The sequence below is a fragment of the Physella acuta genome, unplaced genomic scaffold, assembly GCF_028476545.2.
Source record: "Physella acuta isolate Inbredline_101_S28 unplaced genomic scaffold, ASM2847654v3 ptg000904l, whole genome shotgun sequence".
Lineage (NCBI taxonomy): Eukaryota > Metazoa > Mollusca > Gastropoda > Physidae > Physella > Physella acuta.
The window spans coordinates 477,651-494,930 of record NW_026732421.1 but is presented as its reverse complement, the minus strand read 5'-3'; the positions used below and the strand labels follow the sequence as shown (position 1 = coordinate 494,930).

Sequence of the window (17,280 nt, the reverse complement as noted above, 5' to 3'; positions counted from 1 at the left end):
GTTAGCGCTGGTGACGTAGTATATTACATGGGAAAGTAGCTTAAGTACCGCTCACAATGACAACATTGAACGACTTGAAGCTGAAATGATCAGCGGCTAAAGTGATACGGCGTCCATCTCTCCTCGACGCTTGATGTTAATGTTTGACTTGCTATTTGCACGGACGTGAAGAAATGTTTTTTCTACGAAAAGCCAAACACGACAACCCCCTTCCCTCACAAACCCCCACCCTCTCACCCACCCACACATACAATCGTCTAGAACTCGAAGGGAAAAACAAAACGACAACGCAATAAAAATTTTCGGCTAATATCGTCTGAATAAAAAAAAAATGTGTCAATCTTAATTTAGGAAAACGTCACTGACGAGGAAGAGGGGGGAGGGGGGGGGGGGGAGTGAAGTGTTGAGATGTTGAGGGGTGGGGTGGGGGTGAAATGTTGAAATGTTGAACTTGTGATGAGATGTTTAGAAAACTAAATTTTCCCACGAACAGGATGAGGGGATGGTTTTAAATGTTTAGCTTTATTTCAGTTTCCTGATCGGCCCGCGCCTAAGCTATTTTTAACCGTTAATTGAGTGCTATTTTTAGATTAACGCGCAATCAGATTAGCCCAAAGAGGAGACATTTCGTCATATTAATTACCCCATCTTTTGATCAGCAAATCCACATAATAGTTTCATAGTTATTATTTACATTATTTACTTTATTTTTATTTGGGTCGTCTTACATTGAGTTGAATTTATGTTTTTTACCGTCTGCTGTTTTTATTTCTTCTTTTGTCTGGTGAAGATCTTACTTCGAAACTTTTTAAAATTCTATATTTGTAAATATGTGTTAAAACCTTCTAATTTCAGATGTGTTTTATACGCTTGTTTTCATTTATCAGAATAGTAAAATCATCAACGTATTTCACTGTGAGGATGCGTTGGCGTGATGGCAACAATTATGAGAATGTGTTCGGGTGTAGGCAAAAATTTTGAGAATGTGTTCGGGTGATGGCAAAAATTATGAGAATGTTGTCGGGTGATGGCAAAAATTTTGAGAATGTGTTCGGGTGATGGCAACAATTATGAGAATGTTGTCGGGTGATGGCAAAAATTTTGAGAATGTGTTCGGGTGTAGGCAAAAATTTTGAGAATGTGTTCGGGTGATGGCAACAATTATGAGAATGTTGTCGGGTGATGGCAAAAATTTTGAGAATGTGTTCGGGTGATGGCAAAAATTATGAGAATGTTGTCGGGTGATGGCAACAATTATGTTAATGTGTTCGGGTGATGGCAACAATTATGTTAATGTGTTCGGGTGATGGCAACAATTATGTTAATGTGTTCGGGTGATGGCAACAATTATGTTAATGTGTTCGGGTGATGGCAACAATTATGTTAATGTGTTCGGGTGATGGCAACAATTATGTTAATGTGTTCGGGTGATGGCAACAATTATGAGAATATGTTCGGGTGATGGCAACAATTATGTTAATGTGTTCGGGTGATGGCAACAATTATGTTAATGTGTTCGGGTGATGGCAACAATTATGTTAATGTGTTCGGGTGTAGGCAAAAATTTTGAGAATGTGTTCGGGTGAATGCAACAAACATGAAAAAAAGGCAGCAATTAATCGCGATAGTTTAATAAATTCTCCATCGTACCGTATCTTGTTAAAGCCTTCAGTATCTCAACACACATGTCAACATTCTGCTTTATATCGTACACCCCACACATCTACGCATACTTCTAGCCGACCCCAAAGTATACAGCCCGCATTACGCCATCCCTTTCTATCTTGCTGACTCGGTAATACATCACATACACACAGGCGTCACACAGTCTCACAATACACTAGTCACAGCACACGCAACATCACACACGTACAGGCGACACACAATCTCACAATACATATGTCACAGCACACGCAACATCACACATACAGGCGTCACACAGTCTCACAATACCCTAGTCACAGCACACGCAACATCACACATACAGGCGTCACACAGTCTCACAATACCCTAGTCACCGCACACGCAACATCACACACGTAGACGCCACACAGTCGAACAACACACTACAGCACACACTTGTGGCAAAGGGTAGTGTCACATACACACGATCCACATCATCACACACGCCTCCAACACTCCACCAATCTACTCTAACCCGCTAACCAATATGTGATTAGACCCACACATAACCCACCCACCATCTACCCACACACCTAACCTCACCATCCCCCACCATCTACCCACACACCTAACCTCACCAGCCCCCACCATCTACCCACACACCTAACCTCACCAGCCCCCACCATCTACCCACACACCTAACCTCACCAACCCCCACATCTACCCACACACCTAACCTCACCAGCCCCCACCATCTACCCACACACCTAACCTCACCAACCCCCACCATCTACCCACACACCTAACCTCACCAGCCCCCACCATCTACCCACACACCTAACCTCACCAGCCCCCACCATCTACCCACACACCTAACCTCACCAACCCCCACCATCTACCCACACACCTAACCTCACCAGCCCCCACCATCTACCCACACACCTAACCTCACCAGCCCCCACCATCTACCCACACACCTAACCTCACCAACCCCCACATCTACCCACACACCTAACCTCACCAGCCCCCACATCTACCCACACACCTAACCTCACCAGCCCCCACCATCTACCCACACACCTAACCTCACCATCCCCCACCATCTACCCACACACCTAACCTCACCAGCCCCCACATCTACCCACACACCTAACCTCACCAGCCCCCACCATCTACCCACACACCTAACCTCACCATCCCCCACATCTACCCACACACCTAACCTCACCAGCCCCCACCATCTACCCACACACCTAACCTCACCATCCCCCACCATCTACCCACACACCTAACCTCACCAGCCCCCACCATCTACCCACACACCTAACCTCACCAGCCCCCACATCTACCCACACACCTAACCTCACCAGCCCCCACCATCTACCCACACACCTAACCTCACCAGCCCCCACATCTACCCACACACCTAACCTCACCAGCCCCCACCATCTACCCACACACCTAACCTCACCATCCCCCACATCTACCCACACACCTAACCTCACCAGCCCCCACATCTACCCACACACCTAACCTCACCAGCCCCCACAACCTACCCACACACCTAACCTCACCAGCCCCCACAACCTACCCACACACCTAACCTCACCAGCCCCCACAACCTACCCACACACCTAACCTCACCAGCCCCCACAACCTACCCACACACCTAACCTCACCAGCCCCCACAACCTACCCACACACCTAACCTCACCAGCCCCCACCATCTACCCACACACCTAACCTCACCAGCCCCCACCATCTACCCACACAATCAATTAACATGTCCACACAACCACTACTTCACGTCTGGCAACCATTTATCAACCCACTCATACACGCACACACCTACACACACACTTATACACACCTACAAACACCTACACACACCTACACATATCTACACCAACATACAATACACCACTCATACATACACACATCTACACACACCCACACACACAGACACCCCTTCCCACCCACAAGCAACACAACCAATGCTAAAACCACACCTCTTCAAATATATTTTTTATTCCAATGCCGGCTGGGTGTGGCGCCGTGCCGGTCACTCTGCCGGCTTCACCGCAAAGTGACCAAAAGAGGCCGAACAAATTCCGGTTAAAACTGCCTCTCATCCTTTGCTTACCGGTGGCTTTACCATAGCGTGAGACCGGCTGTTCTGGCTCTAATCCCAGAGGCATTTCCGGTTTTCTACCAGCCAATCAGCGCGTCGAGAAGCGCCCTCTTCGTTGCGCAGTTTGTAATGAAAGTCAAATGGCCTGGGAGGGACTCAAGGGGGGGGGGGGGGTCAAGAGAGGGACCCGGGACAAGTCGCGACACCAAAGCGGAGTGACGTAGGGGGGGGGGAGAAAAAAAAGAAAATTAAAAAAATGTCTAAGGACTGCCAGTTCTCTAATCACGCGAGCCATCTGCATGCACGTCACTTCCGCTTTAGTCAAAGCTCGGTTTTCAGCCTCTCCCTTGTCTGGCTCGGTTAGTGATCTGCGCCATCTTGCCGGCTGGAGAATGGCAGGAAGTGATACCCCGGCGCATGCGCGGCTCGGCTGATGTAAGGGAGATAACGCACGCTGATCTGCGGGAAGGAATCAGATTTGTCTCCTCTTGCTCGGCCCGTGAGACGACCCAGCCCCTGACTTTAAGATCAACTTCGTCCCGCGCTGAGCGAAAATAAACATTTCCATTCTTCAAGTCAGAAGTCACACGCGCCATCACAATATGAAGTCAATATTTTGACTTCCGTAATTGCTGTTTTAAGGTACTATTCTTTTAACATAAAAAAAAAATCATATCCGAGTTTAAATTTTCTTTGAACCAACACATCCTCAACCATACCCAACCATCAAAACATCGATTAAACAAACATCCCATCACCATCATAAAATCGCCACACCTCACACAAACACGCCCCTCACACACACACACACTCACACACACACTCATACACTCACACACACACACACACACACACACACAAACACACACATGAGAGCGTACAACGAAGCTCTACGCTTTAGCTTGAAAACCCTCATTCTACTCCAGCCTTTAACAAAAACAACCATATCGACCATTTTCCTAAGCCCTATCTTCCTATCGACATTTTCCTTCACTATCGACCATCTTCCTAACCCTATCGACCATTTTTCTTACCCTATAGACTATAGACCATCCTCCTAACCCTATCGACCATCCTCCTAACCCTATCGACCATCCTCCTTACCCTATCGACCATCCTCCTAACCCTATCGACCATCCTCCTAACCCTATCGACCATCTTCCTAACCCTATCGACCATCCTCCTAACACTATCGACCATCTGCCTAACCCTATCGACCATCTTCCTATCGACCATCCTCCTAACTTTATCGACCATCCTCCTAACCCTATCGACCATCCTCCTAACCCTATCGACCATCCTCCTAACCCTATCGACCATCCTCCTAACCCTATCGACCATCTTCCTAACCCTATCGACCATTTTCCTAACCCTATCGACCATCTTCCTAACCCTATCGACCATCTTCCTAACACTATCGACCATCTTCCTAACCCTATCGACCATCTTCCTAACACTATCGACCATCTTCCTAACCCTATCGACCATCTTCCTAACACTATCGACCATCTTCCTAACACTATCGACCATCTTCCTAACACTATCGACCATCTTCCTAACCCTATCGACCATCTTCCTAACACTATCGACCATCTTCCTAACACTATCGACCATCTTTCTATCGACCATCTTCCTAACACTATTGACCATCTTCCTAACCCTATCGACCATCTTCCTAACACTATCGACCATCTTCCTAACCCTATCGACCATCTTCCTAACCCTATCGACCATCTTCCTAACACTATCGACCATCTTCCTAACCCTATCGACCATCTTCCTAACACTATCGACCATCTTTCTATCGACCATCTTCCTAACCCTATCGACCATCTTCCTAAGCCTATCGACCATCTTCCTAACCCTATCGACCATCTTCCTAATCCTATCGACCATCTTCCTAACACTATCGACCATCTTCCTAAGCCCTGCGACCATCTTTCTATCGACCATCTTCCTAACACTATCGACCATCTTCCTAACACTATCGACCATCTTCCTACCCCTATCGACCATCTTCCTACCCCTATCGACCATCTTCCTAACCATATCGACCATCTTCCTAACACTTTCGACCATCTTTCTATCGACCATCTTCCTAACACTATCGACCATCTTCCTAAGCCCTATCGACCATCTTTCTATCGACCATCTTCCTAAGCCCTATCGACCATCTTTCTATCGATCATCTTCCTAACACTATCGACCATCTTCCTAACACTATCGACCATCTTCCTAACCCTATCGACCATCTTCCTACCCCTATCGACCATCTTCCTATCGACCATCTTCCTATCGACCATCTTCCTACCCCTATCGACCATCTTCCTAAGCCCTATCGACCATCTTTCTATCGACCATCTTTCTAACCCTATCGACCATCTTCCTAAGCCCTATCGACCATCTTTCTATCGACCATCTTCCTAAGCCCTGCGACCATCTTTCTATCGACCATCTTTCTAACCCTATCGACCATCTTCCTAACCCTATCAACCATCTTTCTATCGACCATCTTTCTATCGACCATCTTTCTATCGACCATCTTTCTATCGACCATCTTCCTAACCCTATCGACCATCTTTCTATCGACCATCTTCCTAACCCTATCGACCATCTTCCTAACCCTATCGACCATCTTTCTAACACTATTGACCATCTTCCTAACCCTATCGACCATCTTCCTAACACTATCGACCATCTTTCTATCGACCATCTCCCTATCGACCATTTTCCTTACCCTATCGACCATCCTCCTAACCCTATCGACCATCTTCCTAACCCTATCGACCATCTTTCTATCGACCATCTGCCTAACCCTATCGACCATCTTCCTAACCCTATCGACCATCTTCCTATCGACCATCTTCCTAACACTATCGACCATCTTCCTAACCCTATTGACCATCTTCCTAACCCTATCGACCATCCTCCTAACTCTATCGACCATCCTCCTAACCCTATCGACCATTTTCCTAGTTGTATGAACCGCCACCCACTATAATAAATCCCTACCCAGAAAAAAAATATAAAAAGTTAGTGACTGTTATGAGCGTTACTGCGTGTAAATAATGTAACCGCTAGTTTAATTTTAATTTAAATCATACCCATATTATATGATTTATTTAATTTCACCTAACACTCACAGACACATAATAAATATTTGCAAATAAGACATTTCAAAATTTAAAAAACCAAAAATTTCGACGGAGTTGGTTTTTTTTTATTCTTGCTACCAGTACTCTAGTTACAAAGGGAAACTACTTTGTTAAAACATAAAATATACATGAGTTGTTTCCCTTACCTTTAAACAAATAGGTACTAATATTTTTGTAGCAATGTAAACAGAAAGTGATATTTCAACGCCATGGGTAGACAACGGTACAGAATATAGGAGTCTGTACCTTAGTCTACCCTTGGCGTTGAAATTTTACTTTCTGTTTATATTGCTATTTCAGTAACAACGCCTGCTTCCATCCCCTCTACAATTTTAATATTTTTGTAAGCGACATCTATACCTTTATTAAACATTGATGATGCGTTCAGACTTAACTTTTTTTTTAACTTTTTATTTATTTTCAATGCTTAATTCAAATGTTACGGAAGATTTTTTTTTTTTAATTTTATTCACACTAAAAAAACGGAATGTACATTAATGAAGGAAAGAAACCATGTGATAATGTATGTTAGAAAACAGACACTATAATTAGGAAGTAGCAGCTATCTACAGGGGCGGAACTACAGTGCCGCCAGACCCCGCAATGCGGGGGGACCCACGCCATTTAGGGCCCCACGACCGACCCTAATAATTTTTATTATAGTTAAAAAATCTAATTTTCTTGCAATTTTTTACTTAATGATTGTTTTGTAAAACAATTACCATAGCTGCGGTTTGATTATCTTTATTCTATACACACTCTTGTATATTCTTTTTCCCTTTGTTTTTAAACCACTATGAAAGCCCGCTCTCTCTCCTACAATTAAACTTAACGAACATAAGCAAAACGTTCAAACCACTTCCATGACTTATTTCCCTTTTTTAAATAGTTAAATTGGGGTGCTCATAAGCTTCTTTTAATAGATTTGTACGAAACAAATAAAAAAGCAATTACATCTCTTACTAAATATTTGTTCATAAAGTAGTTACTAAAGAATGACATTGTATAACAAGGAAATGTATTTAAAATTAATAATATAAATAAAAAATAAATAAAAATAATCATAACACGAGACACCATTACTTCTACAAAGATTTCATGTTTTATATTCTTTTGGCAAGATAAACTTTTAGAGAACCCGTAGTAGATAACAAAAAACCGATTTTCTCAAAACAAACTAATGCACTTACACACATGACAGTATGTAGTAATTTGTTTTCATTGAAAAAAGAAACCATTTAGTTTCAAAACCCCAACAGGCCAGCAATGAGTATCCTATAATCTGTCCGTATTTTGTGTTTGAATATATATATATATATATATATATATATATATATATATATATATATATATATATATATATATATATGGGGGGGGGCTAAAAAAAAATTTTGCGGGGTGGCCCTTTTTTTCTAGTTCCGCCACTGGCTATCTATATATATATAATTCTCTTCTGGGATCAGTTAGAAAATAAAATACTTAAAAAAAACTTTTTAAAAAACCACGTTTTTCTTGTGGACTAAAAAGTAGAAAATAACTATTTACATACATTTGATGACAAAAAACGTGGGTACGTTCACCATCAAATTTCTCGACCCATCTGCCCGACCCACGTTTTTTGTCATCAAATGTATGTAAATAGTTATTTTCTACTTTTTAGTCCACAAGAAAAACGTGGTTTTTAAAAAAGTTTTTTATATAGTTTATTTTCTACTTTATCTAATGACTTGATTAAGTATGACTTGACTAAGTGTTTATAAATACACGGACTAAAAATCTTGAGCGGCCACAACGCGAAGTACTAACCACTATACGATCACGGCCAGCGCGCTCACATCGATTGGGGTCGAAGTAACTGTGTCAATAGGCCTCCAGTCTTGTCGGTATCTTTAGAAATCATGTCCTCAATTTTATGGTCCTTAGGGCGTAATTAAATTAAGCTAATTACGGTCTCTAATTGCTAGTTTTTATGATTGCATCTGAAATTGTTAGGCGAAAGTAGCCTGCATGCCAAATTTCAGATCTATAGAGCAATCAGAAGTGGGCTAATTTTCGATGTCAATTTTAACAACAAACAAACACACGCGAAGCTGAGTTAATAATAAAATACTTAAAAAACTTTTTAAAAAACCACGTTTTTCTTGTGGACTAAAAAGTAGAAAATAACTATTTACATACATTTGATGACAAAAAAACGTGGGTACGTTCACCATCAAATTTCCCGACCCATCTGCCCGACCCACGTTTTTTGTCATCAAATGTATGAAAATTTATTTTCTACTTTTTAGTCCACAAGAAAAACGTGGTTTTTTAAAAAGTTTTTTTTAAGTATTTTATTTTCTACTTCTTAGTCTACAAGAAAAACGTGTTTTTTTTTAAAAGTCTTTTTTAAGTATTTTATTTTCTCCTTTTTAGTCCGTTGCTACACATGAAAAACGTGTTTTTTAAAAAAGTTTTTTATATAGTTTATTTTCTACTTTATCTAATGACTTGATTAAGTATGAATTGACTAAGTGTTTATAAATACACGGACTAAAAAAATCTTGAGCGACCAGGATTCGAACCTGGGTTGTCGCGGCCACAACGCGAAGTACTAACCACTATACGATCACGGCCAGCGCGCTCACATCGATTGGGGCCGAAGTAACTGTGTCAACAAGCCTCCAGTCTTGTCGGTATCTTTAGAAATCATGTCCTCAATTTTATGGTCCTTTGGGCGTAATTAAATTAAGCTAATTACGGTCTCTAATTGCTAGTTTTTATGATTGCATCTGAAATTGTTAGGCGAAAGTAACCTGCATGCCAAATTTCAGATCTATAGAGCAATCAGAAGTGGGCTAATTTTCGATGTCAATTTTAACAACAAACACATCCACGCGAAGCTGAGTTAATAAAAACGTGTTAAAAACGTGTTAAAAACGTGTTAACAAGCTGCAAGCGCGCCTTTGCAGACCCCTCTCTTCCTCTCTATCAATATCACTACCACCCCCACCCCACCCCCACATGATCTGGTGAGCGGTGTTCACTCTGTTTACATTTTACAATCACAGAGACGGGTTTGGTGACGGCTATTAGGGGCAGATAATTTAGTTTGAAACGATTTTAAACTTAGAGGAGGTAACTAAGAGGAGGCTGCTTTCACGTGGGGGGGGGGGGGGAAGGGGGGTTTAGTGTTTTTAAGCAAATATTTTCAGTGGCAGCATTGGTACTGTCGAATTCACAAATTATAAATTACTGAAAAGTAGAAAAAAAAAAAACTAAATAGCGGCGTATGATACGCAGCGGGTCGGCTCGTGGGATTTAATTCTATGGATGTTAATGAAACAAGCATAAGTGCACAGAACACAGTGCCTCGGTTAATAAACACTCCAGGTACACATCCTGAGAACGAAAAAATTAATCATTTCTATTAAATTTCGTTGAAAGAAATTGAAATTAAGTTGACTAAAGTGTTAAGTTAATTTCTCATGTTTATGTCAGTATTTGCACCTCTTTTTTTCATATTGGGACTGTCTACTTGAACCCGGATTCGAACTCAAGACTTACGGGTTAGAAGTCCAGCTCTCTACCGCTAGACCCCTCCGTCTTTTAAAGCTTGTTAACATTTAAAACAGCCTTCCTCGGTGTACAAACTTAACAATCGACGAACTGTAAAAAAACAATATCAACAGTTAAATGTGGTGCTATGACCCTTGTGTTTAAAAAATCACAATGACAAAATTTGACAAAAGGACAATGTCAAAATGACATTAAATGTCACCGTGACCGACTGAGTTTGTGAAAAACTTGACCGGATTAAAGTCTTGTATTTAGCAGATAGAACATAATCTCCTGGCTAAAACCGCTGGGAGATTAAGTGTTTGGTTAAAGGCTCTCATGTACTCAGTTAATTTTTTTTGTCAGGTAATTCGCGGTGATATGATATCAGAGGCTTAGGGGCTTAGGGGCTTATGTAGATAATAAAGGGCTTGTGTCACAGAGGGAGAACAAAGGGGCTTTTGTGACAACGAAGGGGCTTGTGTGACAATGAAGGTGCTTGTGTGATAATGAAGGGGCTTATGTGACAATGAAGGGGCTTATGTGACGATGAAAGGGCTTGTGTGATAATGAAGGGGCTTATGTGACAATGAAGGGGCTTATGTGACGATGAAAGGGCTTGTGTGACAACATGAGTGTGTGAGAGTGTGAGTGTGTATGATCAGTGGCGTCGCTAAGTCGGGTGTCACCCGGTGCGGCACTTCGTGGTGTCACCCCCCCCCCCAAGAAACAAAGTATATATATATATATATATATATATATATATATATATATATATATATATATATATATATATATATATATATATATACTTTGTTTCTTGGGGGGGGGTATATATGTATGTGTGTGTGTGTTTGTATGTCGGCCTACACGCTTAACAGAAACGATTTTTATCTAAAGTATGTTAATACTACAGTTGTATGTAGCATTGCTTTCTTTATATTTAGTACATGTACGTCATGGTGTCGCCTCAACCTTGTTGTAATAATTGTCGATTTGGACTTAAAAGACTATTTAGCTTTAAATAATCATTAATGGGAATGACAAAAAGGCATTTTTCTTCTGTACATTTTGCAATTTTTTGCCTTGGTGTCACCCCCCAAAAAGGTGTCACCCGGTGCGGTCCGCACCCCCCGCCCCGCCCTCGCTACGCGTTCTGTGTATGATACTGGTATAACTGTATGGTTGTAGGACATTTGTTAGGCCTTGTAAGTTCAGGCCAGGTACTCTTAAAATTGGGATATCTCGCAAATAAGATTCCCTCAACCACTTGAATTAAAGACTAAGACTGCTAGATTTAAGGGGATTAACACAGTACCCTTGTGCCGAGGTAAGATTTGAATTTGAGTTGACTTAGATTAAGCCAATATAACAAAGCAATATTTTGCCGATAGGTTTTTTTTTCTTTGCTATATGAATAATTCAAACTTAGAATTTCTGAAAAAATGCAGGTAGATTCATTGGCATAGGGGGTGGGATAAGGGTTGTCTTTATACTCACTGTATGAAATTATAGAAATGGCTGCCAGACCTGCTCGAACTGCCACTTTCTATTTGTCTCATATTACAAAAACAACTGCGCCCACTACAATAGTGCATCGTGTGTTGGTAGGTGGGCCACGAACATCAACAATGTATCCTGGACATTGTGATATGTCACGAACAACCATATATACCCCTAGCAACCCGATACCTCACGAACAACCATATATGTCCCTAGCAACCCGATATGACACAAACAACCAGATATCTCACAAACAACCCGATATGTCCCAAGCAACCCGATACCTCACGAACAACCCGATGTGACGCAAACAACCCTATTAACCACTGACGTGTCCACTAGAATCCGGATTTTGTCCGACAAACCGGACAGTACAGATGCACGATAACCGGTCCTGTGCCGGAAATCCGGTTAGCTAACCCAGGTGACCTACATCAGGCTAGGATGTTAAACAAGCCCCATATTTTCCAGGTAAGTATATCAGAGGTCACACCTGCACTTTACGTTTTTTTTTTTTATTTAACTTATTTTAACATTCCCCCTCCCCCCTGCCATCGACACTGTCACAAAAATAAAGACCCCACCCCACGTCAGGGCGTGGACTTATAGTTCTAAACCCCCACCCCCTTTCTGTCAACTGTTGTCACCCCCCACCCCCTTTCTCCTTAAGAAATAGGTAATGAAACAAACGCAAATATAATTTTTGACCTATATAATGCATTTCTATCCCTTATACACCCCCCCCCTCTCCACATTAGTAAATCTTCTGACCCCCCCCCCCCCCGCGCGCCCCACCCATATCTCCTGTCCTCAAACGTACAAGGTGATTTATTCATGCACAACAAGCCTAATGTGTGCCTGGACTTAGAGCTGTTCGCGAACAGGAAATAATTATTAAACACCTTCAAACTTTGGCCGCTCCATGCTCACCCTTTATATCAAAGTACACGTACGAAGTCTCCGTCCCTACCCCCTTAGGTCATAGGCCCTAGGCTCACACGGTTAAACCACACCCTAAAGTCTCCGTCCCTACCCCCCTAGGTCATAGGCCCTAGGCTCACACGGCTAAACCACACCCTAAAGTCTCCGTCCCTACCCCCCTAGGTCATAGGCCCTAGGCTCACACGGTTAAACCACACCCTAAAGTCTCCGTCCCTACCCCCCTAGCGCATAGGTCCTAGTCTCACACAGTTAAACCACACCCTAAAGTCTCCGTCCCTACCCCCCTAGGTCATAGGTCCTAGTCTCACACGGTTAAACCACACCCTAAAGTCTCCGTCCCTACCCCCCTAGGTCATAGGTCCTAGTCTCACACAGTTAAACCACACCCTAAAGTCTCCGTCCCTACCCCCCTAGGTCATAGGTCCTAGTCTCACACAGTTAAACCACACCCTAAAGTCTCCGTCCCTACCCCCCTAGCGCATAGGTCCTAGTCTCACACGGTTAAACCACACCCTAAAGTCTCCGTCCCTACCCCCCTAGCGCATAGGTCCTAGTCTCACACAGTTAAACCACACCCTAAAGTCTCCGTACCTACCCCCTAGGTCATAGGTTTAATCACACCACAGTCTCCGATGTTTCCTGAGCTACAACATCAGTAGATGGGATCCATACGTTAGCTTGGCGTCTCTGTGGTCAGACCCCCCCCCCACACACACACACCATCCATCGCAGCGAGCGACAACATCAGCAAATGGAGCTCAATGAGCTGCCGTTCCCACATGTGTGGTGGCGACTGGTCAAGAGTTGGTCCGTATGCTAGTGCAAGGTTCGGATCTCTGCAGAAATGAGAATGCTACTCACTGTCTCCCCACCGCCACCCCCACCCTCCCCTACCCACCACTTTTCCCGAAGACGTTTTAATTGTGACGTTAGGTGACTCCCTGTCTAGTTAAGCTAATAATTTACACTCCCCCCCCCCCCCCAAGCCCCCACCCCTACACACACACAAATTCATAACATATCAAAGTTGGGTATTTTGTTTAGTTTATTTTATCAGACGGATGCATGATATTTGATACATTTTTGTGAGACGATTATTTCTTATATGAAAACTTTACTTTTGTCAAGCAAGAAATTGACACGATGAAACTTTATTGTTTGTCAAGCAAACATTTAATACAATGAAACTTTACTTTTGTCAGTCTAAGATTTAATACTTAGAAACTTTACTTTTGTCAATCTAACATCTTAGAAACTTTACTTTTGTCTAACATCTTAAAAACTTTACTTTTGTCAATCTAACATCTTAGAAACTTTACTTTTGTCTAACATCTTAAAAACTTTACTTTTGTCAATCTAACATTTAATACTTAGAAACTTTACTTTTGTCAGTCTAACATTTAATACAATGAAACTTTACTTTTGTGAAGCAAACATTTACTTTTATTGGCCAAATATTTGATACGAAACCCACTTACACAGACAAGCCTATTGTAGAGAAAACTTTGGCTTTACCTGGAAAACAAAATTTTTTGGAGCAATTAGAATTTTAAATAAAAGGATATTAGCTCCAACATGTTCTGTTACCTGACTAGTTACCTACGTACACCTGAAATTTGAAACCATCAATCATTGTTTTATATGCTACCTCTAAGATCCGTGTTAGACCTGGTAATTCTTGGTTATATAAGTCGTGAAATTACAATCACTCGGAGTTCTCTACCAAGTTTTCAACCTCGTTTTCACTCTTTAGTTGCCGCAGAAAGAAAATGTTGAGCTCTAACCTCTATATGAGTTTATTTGTTGTCGTCATATTTGCCGCTACAGGTACGCAATTTATTAATTTAAGTTTTGATACATTTTTATTGAATGTTGCAAAATTTATTTAAAAATGGAATAATACCTTTATATATATATATATATATATATATATATATATATATATATATATATATATATATATATATATATATATATATATATATATATATATATATATATATATATATATATATATATATATACATACATATTTAATTAAACCAAATAAGCTTCTAAATTCTTGGCACAGGGTCTGTCGATAGTTAAGTGCAAATGTTTGTTGTTTATAAAAGATATCTCACAAAAGACATTTAAACTTGAAATAATGAGACTATGGGTTGATTCCGACTGATTGTTATCTCAAAGTTGTCTTGTCACGTGATTGTTTCAGCCCACTGTGACTGGAACCCGTGCCAGGGCCGTCGGGACGGGGACATTGTCCAGATCGGCTGCAGGTCCTACAGCGTGTGTGTCAGGGGCACGCCCACCGTCTACAACTGCACGGGGGAGTTTGTCTACGACAGGGACCTCAAGCGTTGTGTCAGGTGCGTTGTTGTTATTTTTTTGTTTGGGGGGTGGTGTTTGGATTTTGATTTTTAGCGAGCTTTTGGTGGTCATTTGGTGGGCTTTTTTGTCATTTGGTGGGATTTTTGGAGATTTTGGTGGGCATTTGGTGATTATATGGTGGGCTTTTGTTGTTTTTTTGTGGTCATTTGGTGGGCTTTTGGATTTATCCCGAGCTTGTGGTGGTCGTTCGGTGGACTTTTGGTGGGCTTGCTTTTGGGGGAATAATATATTTTTTTCAAATTTAGATTTCTGTGGGGATTGTTGTGCATTTTCTGCGTGCCTTCTGTGGTGGAGTTCTGCTGGCGTTCGTGGGCTTTTTGAGGGGCTTTTAGTTGGGCTTTTTGTGGGGCTTTTAGTTGGGCTTTTTGTGGGGCTTTTAGTTGGGCTTTTTGTGGGGCTTTTAGTTGGGCTTTTTTGTGGGGCTTTTAGTTGGTCTTTTTGTGGGGCTTTTAGTTGGTCTTTTTGTGGGGCTTTTAGTTGGGCTTTTTTGTGAGCTTACTCACCCCATCCCGTACCAACATTTATCTCCTAACTAGAGACCGGTAACTGGCATAGTCATTGATTATTTTTAAACCAGTAACAGAACGATTAACTTTCTGTTGTCTTATACACTACATACTACGATAGAACCTACTCCATTGGTGATGTAAATCTTCAGTGTAAGAAAGCGCAGTTCGTAGTTTTTTGAACAGGTCTGTTTTTCCTGTGATGTCTGTCACATGACTGACTGATCACGTGATTGCTTCTCGCCTGCAGAATCTCAGAGAACAGGAACGCCTGCGGACAGCCTGCTGACTGTTCCGGCAAGCTGGACGGCTACTATCCTGACGTGCTGTACGGCTGTTCTACCTTCTACGGCTGTACGTCACAGCAGTTTGTTGGTCGACTCTACTGCGACGCTAGTGAGTACCCCGCTGTGTGCGATATGTTGAATGCATTTTATTTGTACTCGGCTTTTTTCAAGTTATGTTTCGTCTTTTCAAATGTTGAATTTATGTCCAACGTGTCTATGTGTTTAGTGTTTTGAACATTGTAGTCCGATAGTTTAAATGTTTGTTGTTTCATTTTCTAGTCCAAAATTTGCTAATGTTTCTTGCAGATTTGGTGTACAACCAACAGGCTAACGCCTGCGGCTATGCGTACCAAGTACCCCCACCCTGTGGCACCAAGATCTAATCCAACTGGCACCCAGATCTAATCCTGATAGCCACTTGTTGAAGCTTTATGTTCAATTTATTTCATTGATTAGTCTAGTTATTGTCAATGTAATGTAGACTAGCTTTTGTCAAAGTAATGTAGTCTATCTGTTGTCAATGTAATGTAGACAAGCTGTTATCAATGTAATGTAGACAAGCTGTTATCAATGTAGTCTAGTTATTGTCAATGTAACATAGACTAGATGTTATCAATGTAATGTAGACTAGCTGTTATCAATGTAATGTAGACAAGCTGTTATCAATGTAATGTAGACAAGCTGTTATCAATGTAGTCTAGTTATTGTCAATGTAGGATAGACTAGATGTTATCAATGTAATGTAGACTAGCTGTTGTCAAAGTAATGTAGTCTAGCTGTTGTCAATGTAGTCTAGTTATTGTCAATGTAACATAGACTAGATGTTATCAATGTAACAAAGACTAGATGTTATCAATGTAACATAGACTTTCTGTTATCAATGTAATATAATTTGTTCACTCAGTGGTTTATTTTAATTAATGAAAATCCAATTCTATTTAAAACTATTTCGGTAATGTTGAGTCTATTTTTAGATATTTGTTTTGCAAGTTTACAGGAAACTGTTAAAATATATTATTATTTGTGGGATTTTAATCCAAATAAATATTTGACAGACATTTAAAATTTTGTTGTTTTTTTTTTAAGTTCAGTAACATTATAGGCCTACCATTTTGTTGTCGACTTAAGTGTTATAAGTTTTTAAAGCTAGAGAACTTTTGTAAATACGGGCCAACAACTGTGTGGGATCAACATAACAATAGAGCTCT

At 41.3% G+C, this 17,280-nt stretch overlaps 1 protein-coding gene across 1 annotated transcript; it reads left to right on the top strand.

Annotated features, from left to right (window-relative positions):
• The first annotated feature begins 14,567 nt into the window (after nucleotides 1-14,567).
• On the top strand, nucleotides 14,568-17,129 carry LOC131953063 (uncharacterized). The gene is made up of 4 exons (XM_059316077.1): nucleotides 14,568-14,718; nucleotides 15,104-15,257; nucleotides 16,036-16,181; nucleotides 16,379-17,129. The coding sequence occupies exons 1-4, from the start codon at nucleotides 14,661-14,663 to the stop codon at nucleotides 16,453-16,455; spliced, it is 435 nt and encodes a 144-aa protein (XP_059172060.1). The 5' UTR covers nucleotides 14,568-14,660; the 3' UTR covers nucleotides 16,456-17,129.
• The last annotated feature ends 151 nt before the right edge of the window (nucleotides 17,130-17,280 follow it).

What these genes read in the sequence shown, in the direction of transcription:
- LOC131953063 (XM_059316077.1), top strand. Translation starts at nt 14,661, where the DNA reads ATGTTGAGCTCTAACCTCTATATGAGTTTATTTGTTGTCGTCATATTT. An exon ending in CGTCATATTTGCCGCTACAG is followed by an intron (nt 14,719 to 15,103) that starts GTACGCAATTTA and finishes TGATTGTTTCAG; the next exon opens with CCCACTGTGACTGGAACCCG. An exon ending in GACCTCAAGCGTTGTGTCAG is followed by an intron (nt 15,258 to 16,035) that starts GTGCGTTGTTGT and finishes TCTCGCCTGCAG; the next exon opens with AATCTCAGAGAACAGGAACG.